Source organism: Myotis yumanensis, unplaced genomic scaffold (genome assembly GCF_028538775.1).
Source record: "Myotis yumanensis isolate MYYU_CA2020_CCGP unplaced genomic scaffold, mMyoYum1.0.hap1 SCAF_3, whole genome shotgun sequence".
NCBI classification, from domain to species: domain Eukaryota; kingdom Metazoa; phylum Chordata; class Mammalia; order Chiroptera; family Vespertilionidae; genus Myotis; species Myotis yumanensis.
In genome coordinates this window covers 159,363,738-159,371,665 of record NW_027223754.1, presented here as the reverse complement: position 1 = coordinate 159,371,665, position 7,928 = coordinate 159,363,738, and the positions used below count along the sequence as shown (strand labels likewise).

The following is a 7,928-nucleotide window of genomic DNA, read 5'->3' as shown; positions in this document are numbered from 1 at the left end:
ACAAACAGGGTCCCATATATTAGCTTTGGTTGAAACCAGACAGTATCACACCAGATCACTTTTGAAAATAAGACCCTTCTGGACTCCATTCTATAAGAGACTACCAATCATTAGCCCTTGTGTTTCATTCTCTGCACCTCTTAAAACCCACGGTATTCTCCCTATTTCATCCCAATGGGTCACATGAACCTGGAGAAGCAAAGACTCAGGGTAAAACTTGGCCTCTTCATGAAGGATAAAGAGGTAAAAGGATGTGAACATGAGAGAATATAAATAGGCTTAAAGGGATGGACTCGACCCAGCTGGTATGGCTCAGTGGTTAAGTGCTGACCTAGAACCAGGAGATCATGGTTCAAATCCCAGTCAGGACATATGCCCTGGTTGCAGGCTCGGTCCCCAGTAGGGATGTGTAGGGGGCAGCCAATCAATGATTCTCTCTTATCATTGATGTTCCTCTGTCTCTCTCCTCTCCCTTCCTCTCTGAAATCAATAAAAAAAATATATTGATGGATTCAATCCTTTTCCTTAACTTCTTTTCTAATGGGTAAAAGACTATGGCTAATTCCCTATATCTGTCCCTGAAGATCCCCATATCTGATTGAATCTGGCTCTAAGAACTCAAAGGAGTACCTAATAAAACACACTGTTCTCTTTTCTAATGATTTTTATTAACAAGCAAAATAATAATTAAAAAACACAACACAACAACAACAATCTTGAAGTTGGAATAGCAGTAAGTCAAATTGCTACTTAGTTCCCGGATGTACCTGGGGTACATGCTCTCTCATTGCGAGGCAGCACCTAGGCACATGACTGTGTATTTAGGTATGTATGTGGCCAAGGAGTCAGAGATGGAAACCACTGAAGAACAGAAAGCATTAGGAGTTTCTCATCAGGCAATCCCAAAGCGTTCTGCTCTTTTCCTCTTCTTTGCCTATAAGGAAAAATCAAGAAGAGAAAAATTAGATTGTAAGACAACAGTGGCCTGGGTTCCTGGCTGCTTTAATCCAAATTCACATGGATTGTCACATGGTTGAAGAAGGAGGGAAGGCCCAGGCTTGAGCTTGGCAGCCAAAGATTTCATTTCTGAATTTCTCTTGTTATCCAGTTAGAGCTGGGGAGGTTCGGTGGAAAAGCAGGGTGAGAGGGGAGAAGATTATAAAGAGATGGGTCAGGAGGAAAAGAGGAGAAAAGTAGTAGAAAATGGAAAGATGCCTTAAGGAGAGAGGACCATTCAGCCTTGTAGCAAGTTAGTCTCGAAATAGTGGACTCTTAACAGGCTGGGGAGACGGGAGATTTCAGAGGACAAAGGGTTGACCAATGCTATTTGGTGGAAATGAGGGGAATGCCCTTTTGGACAGTCAGGCCCCCACAGCAGTTATTCCTAGGCCTCCAAATACAAAGAGCATAAAATCTTCAATACCAACGTAATAAATGGGGAGAGGTGAGTCCCCAACATGATCTCTTAAGGGAGGACACATTGGAGAGAAGGCACAAAATGGGGAAGGGGCGGAGGAAAGAAATACCTTTTTGTTCTAAGAGTGACACAAAACAGCACCAAATCCATCCTCATTCCAACCACTGCCCCCAGCAAAGGGGAGACTACTTTTTCATTTCATTCACACAGGAGGTTTAATTTAGATTAAAAAGAAAAGCTAAGTATATACAGGCCCAGACCACTCCGCCTGGATTATTAACACAATTCTTTGGAATAAAAAAAAGTCATCTGGTTCATGTAAACTCCATGAGCCTCAGAAGTTACTTCTTCCTTACATACACTGACTCTCCCAACAAACGCCAATATTCCTTGGCACCCAACAAAATCCTCATCCGCCTTATCTTGGAGAGGCCAAATGTACCAGCTTAGTGAGCATAACACAGTTTCCTTGGGAAAAAGGGAGTAATTTAAACTAGATTTAAAACAAGCCTAGATTTATGGTTTACTTCTAGTTCATCCTGGAAAATCAATAAGCAGATACTTACAATAGGTAATGATTTATTCTGAATTAGCATAAAAAACACAATCTCTCTAGTTTTTTCCTAGCGAAGATGTAAACTGATCAAATTCCAAAATTTTCAGGGTTTATTATTATTATTTTAAATGTTTTTTAATTGATTTTTTAGAGAGAGAAACATGGAGGAGAGAGAATCATTGATTGGCTGCCTCCTGCACACCCCCTGGATTGAGCTGGCAACCTGGGCACGTTCCCAACCAAGAATTGAACTGTGACTTCTTGGTTCATGCATGAGTTGATGCTCAACCACTGAGCAACACCAGCCAGGCAGTTTATTTTTATTATTCATTAAAAAAAAATTCATAAGATTTTCAGTATATAAGTTAATAAATATTCAGAGGATATCTCCAGAGGTAGATGGAAAGAAGTAAATTTGGATTAAATGGGAGAAAGAACATTCTAAACTCCTTTCCACCCAAATAATTTCTATAGTTCAAAACATTTATTATTTCAATTGTTCCTTATGTACACCTCAGGTGATACTTGGTCTCCATTACAGATACTCTCAAATCAGCAAATCAATATTGTCTGTCCATGTTCTGAGCAGTCTTTCAAAACTTAAGGGTCAGTGAATGGGAGTTATTATTCTAGGGGAAGCTGGAATGTGGATGAACTTAAGTCTTTTTTTTTTGAACATAAGTCACTATGTTCAAAATAAAAAAGCCACTCTTTCATTTTGAGAAACTATTTGCAAATAAAGTGATAAGAAAAAGAAATCTCATTTGAGTCTATTGTCCTATTCCAGAGGGGAGTTAGGCACAACTATACTTGTGTCTGGGTTGGATATGGGCTTCATTAAATGATGAAAGAAATATGCTTGGCTGATTATCAGACATTGCTTACTGAATACTCTCAATATGACAGGTGCTATGTCAAGCATTCTACACAGAATCATCTATTTTTACATAGAAACATTTCATGCTTAAAATATCACTTCAAGGTAGGTATTACTATCTCTACATCCCAGATGATGAAACAGAGGTTAAGAAAAGTACCATAACCTGGAGATTATTATGGTAAGTAAAATAAAACAGTCAGAGAAAGACAGTATCACATGATATATGTGGAATCTAATGAAGAAAGTAAACTGACGGGGTGCCAGGGGGAAAAGTACCATATTTTTTAACAGCTATCAAGCAAAGGACAAAAGATCTTCTCATCTGAGCACTTAAGAAGTAGGCCAGGGAAATAATAGTGTTTCTCCATTCAGTTTGTTCATCCTCATTTCCCTTCAAGGGCTCTATGAAGCAGTTATGTATATTTTACCTCTGTATCCTCTGTGGTTCCTGTTCCAGCTGAACTTGTGACAATTCCAAATCGCTCCTTCCTCTTTTTCAGCTTCTCGTCATCTTCAGACTGTTCAGGGACAAAGAAAAAGGTTGAAACAGCTAGCCTCCATTCATAAGGTAAATGGGAATAAAACTGTAACTTGTGGATCACAATATGCCAGCCAACCTTATGATAAGAACTAAGGATCACACAAACAGAAAAAAATAGATAAGAAACTGAATAAGCTAGTGTACAGCATTTTGTCTCTAAAATGACTAAAAATTTAAGGCCTCAAAGATGGTGGATGACCCCAGCTGACAGGAACAGGGAGATCGGAAGATCACGAAACAAATTATGAACTTCAAGGCAGCCCTGACCAGTGTGGCTCAGTTGGTTAAGTGTCCAGTTCCATTCCTGGTCAGCACATATAACCAGGTTGTGGGTATGATCCCCAGTCGGGGTGCATGCAGGAGGTAATGATCGATGTTTTTCTCTCACACTGATGTTTTTTTCTCTCTCTCTCCTTCCCTCTCTCTATAGAAATCAATAAAACTCATTAAAAAATAAAAAACAAAACAACTTGGGGGCCGCTCATGGCAATGGTACAAGCATGATATCATTGATCCTGCCTACTAAAGACCAGAGTTCAGGAATGGCAAAATGTTAGCAGTCTGTTGGTTCTGGCTAGTGTGGCTCAATTGGTCCCTGTGCACCAAGAGGTAGGGGATTTCGATTCTAGGTCAGAGCACTTATCCAAGTTTTGGGTTGGATCCTTAGTCTTGGTGCATATGGGAGGTAACTGATGTCTGTGTCTCTTTCTCTTCCCCCTCCTCCCCACTCCCTCCCTCAATTAAAAAAAAAGTTAGCAGATGAGTTTAGAATTTCATCTAAAGCAGTGATGGCGAATCTATGACACGCGAACTCATTTTTTTGGTTGATTTTTCTTTGTTAAATGGCCTTTAAATATATATAATAAATATCAAAAATATAAGTCTTTGTTTTACTATGGTTGCAAATATCAAAAAATTTCTGTATGTGACACGGCACCAGAGTTAAGTTAGGGTTTTTCAAAATGCTGACACGCCGAGCTCAAAAGGTTCGCCATCACTGATCTAAAGTCATGAGCAAACCATCTTTCAGTCCTGGGAGCCATTACATCTGTATAACAAAGATTCAAACTTTAAAACAAAGTACCTCCAAATGGCCTAGTGGTTTACCGTGGTACAATTATAACAGAAGTAAAGGAAAAGAAAGTCAACACTGACTGAATCTTTCAAACCAATTAATACATTTGTATGACAAATTCTATACAGAGGCTCTTACAGCACTACTTTCAGATGATAGCAAGTTTGGCTTCATTGTAATAGACTGTAGTGGCGTACTTTTTGGCACACTACAAGGAAACACAAGAGAAGTCCTGCATATATTCACTATGGACCTCCCTAAGAAACTTAGCAGAGGAGGTCAGTTATACATAATTGTGTTCGGAAACTAGCTAAGCAGCAGCTGGTCTCATTTTAGCTGGATCAGCTGACTTTATAATTTTTTTTAAATGCTCAAACGAGAACTAGAGAAGGATAAATCTCATTTCACAAAGAGGATAAAAACATGAACTAATTTAGAGTATGCCCTTGCTGGAATGGTTTGCTAACAACTATAAAAAATTTGGAGCCTGGCTGGTGTGGCTCAGTTGGTTGAGCACTGTCCTGTGCACCGAAGGGTCATGGGTTCAATTCCTAGTCAGGGCACATATCCAGGTTTCGGGTTCAATCCCCGGTTGGGGTGAATGCAGGAGACAGCCAATCGATGTTTCTCTCTCACATTGATGTTTCTCTCTCTCTCTCCCTGTCTCTAAAAAAAAAACAAACACCAAAAACATCAATAAAAAACATATCCTCAGGTGAGCATAACAAAAAAATTTAGAGTTACACTGAAAAGTGTTACAGGTAAGTCACAAGAAGGATCCCAATTTGTGAAAGGTTCTGGTGGAATTGGAGGTATCTTGTGGTACCTGTCTACATGGTTCCAGCAAAACGTGTTTCATCCCTTCTGCATCCAACCCAAGGAGCATACATGTAGTGGAATCCAACAGATTCCTTCCATATAGTTGGAACATTTCCAGAATTTAATCCATGAGCATTAGATATTGGAAAAAAAATGAAATAAAACCAGGCCCAACTTTACACTTTGGTTTATCAGTGCAGCAGCCTACAACTAAGTTCGTAAATGCCACTTTGGACTAATGTAAACAAAAAATCCTAACTACACAACTAGATTTTATGATGAGCAAATAAAAATCTTTATGTGATTAGGTGAAAAAAAACAACAACCAGAATCTCAGTTTTTACTTTTACTCAATGGTGAAATTTGTTGTTCTTAACATTTATAAAAAAGAATAAATTATTTTTAAACCTTCATACATAGAAACAAAAGTACTGTAAACCAGAAGTTAACAGAAATGAGATTGTTAAAAAATAAGTAAAACAAATAAATAAAATAAAATAAGTAGGGCCTCAATATTCATAAAAGTAAAAACAAACTAGTAAATTTCTATGCTGAAAAAATATTTGTCGTTTACAAAGCTAGGGCTAGTTAAACAAATTGAACAAGCAAAGCTGGATAGCTGCCCTGCTTTTGACCGAAGAGATGGCTCCTGTGATCACAGGAACAAAGGCAACTTCTTGGCTGGGGTGGACAGTAGAGGTATTAAAAAATTCCTATGTTTCTGTAGGTCTCTGGATTCCCTTTCCTTTTGAGTCTGTGGGTTTTGAGACACCCAGAGACACAATGCCTACAGAAAGCAGGAATATGAATCCTTGGGGTTTTAAAAAATCCAGCTCAGGAGCACCATACAGCTTTGTTCAAAAGTTTGTTTGAACTCTTTTAACTTGACCTTATGTTGGTTACCAAAGAAACTATCCTGGCCCATGGTGAGGGTGGGTATGTGAGGGTCTCTTGAGGTATATAAGAGGATAGGTTCTATGTCTAGATGTGCCAAGTTTGGGGGGGAGGGGAACGAGAAATCCAGAGAGCCCATCTGAGTTTAGATGTTCAGTAATCCTAGGGCTGAGCTTTAAATTACTGGTGACTTGGGTTTGCAGAGAAGGTGGAAAATGAGAAAATATCTGTTAAAAAGGGATAAATAAAAGGGCAGGTATGGGTCCTGACGGGAATATGTATGAGACTCTTACACTGAACAGTACTGGATGTTAACAGCAGCTCAGTCTTTACACAGTTCTAGGAGAACGGCCAGCTTCTATTCTAATTTATAAGCTGACAGGGCAGGCATCATCAGTCTCCTGGATGCTTGGAAAAGGTCCAGAACATCTCTCTCTTAGAGAGATGACTGGTTCGTTGACTCACCTTACTTCAAAATCCTTTCAAACTATTTATTCAGAGCTCTTTCAGCTTGAGAAACATGTTCATTTTCTCCTTTTTGCTGCACCTGCTTTCTGGTGAGTAAGAAAGAGGCTAAGAAAAAGGTTGGTGGCTATGAAGGACTGAAGAATCCAACATATGAGTTATCATTGGTTGATTATTATATGTGCCCTGCCTGACTGGCGATTGAACCCACAACCTTAGATTAGAGTATCGGGACAATGATCTAATCAGCTGACCTACCCGGCCAGGGCTAGAACAGAATATTGCTTAGATAGTGTTTTGTTGTTGTTGTTAATCCTTCACTGTTTTTTCCTCATTGATTTTTTTAAAGAGAACGGAAGGGAGAGGGGAGAGACAGAGAGAGAGAAACATCGATGCGAGAGCGACACATCGATTGATTGCCTCCCAGGGATTGAGCTTGCAACTGAGGTTTGGGCCCTTGACTGGAACCGGACCCATGATCCTTTAGTCCTAAGGCCGACGCTCTAACCACTGAGCAACTGGCTAGGGCTTGCACATAGTTTTTCTGCCTTTCATTATAACCACCAACAAAATCCATAGTGCGTGCATAACTTTTGTAATCTAAGCTATTTATAAAAGACTGAGCCAGGCCCGGCTGGTGTGGCTCAGTGGTTGAGCATAGACACATGAACCAAGGATCACGGTGAGATTCCCAGTCAAGTACATAACCGGTTTGCAGGCTCAATCCCCAGTGAAGGATGTGTAAGAGGCAGAAGATCAATGGTTCTCTATCATCACTGATGCTTCAATCTCTTGCTCCCTCTCCCTTCCTCTCTGAAATCAATAATAAAACAACAACAAAACAGATGCCCAGCATATGCCTTAAAAAAAAAAAAAAAAAAGACCAAGCCAAGTTTCAAGAAAAAAAGAAGTATCTTGTCTTGCCCTGTACCTCGGTTGCAGGTTCAATCCCTAGCCCCAGTTGGGGTTCGTGCAGGAGGTAACCAATTGATTTGTTGTCTCTCTCCTCGAGGTTTTGCTCTCTCTCCCTCTCTCTCCTCTATTTCCCTTCCACTCTCTATAAAAATCAATGAAAAAAAATACTTGGGAAGATTAACAACAACAAAATAGTAAAAAAAGTACCTTGTCCTTAACTTTAATAATCATAAATTAAAATAATAATATAGTCACTAAGATTTGAGTGACAATATTTTCTTTCTATAGCAATTTTAAAAATAGTAGGTACTATGACATATATAGTATGTACTTTGACTAAATTCATTTAATAGATAAAACCGAGGC

The 7,928-nt window shown here is 39.2% G+C and overlaps 1 protein-coding gene across 3 annotated transcripts in view; it reads right to left on the bottom strand.

Moving 5' to 3' along the window:
- Positions 1–646: 646 nt before the first annotated feature.
- SARNP (SAP domain containing ribonucleoprotein) overlaps positions 647–7,928 on the bottom strand; it is a 64,434-nt gene continuing 57,152 nt past the window's right edge. For all 3 annotated transcript variants that reach the window (XM_070410053.1, XM_070410052.1, XM_070410054.1), the window contains 2 exons: positions 3,282–3,371; positions 647–934 (listed from right to left, as the gene is read on the bottom strand). In XM_070410053.1, the coding sequence (XP_070266154.1) occupies positions 893–934; positions 3,282–3,371 (132 nt within the window). In that variant the 3' untranslated portion in view covers positions 647–892. The remainder of the gene's footprint in view (positions 935–3,281; positions 3,372–7,928) is intronic.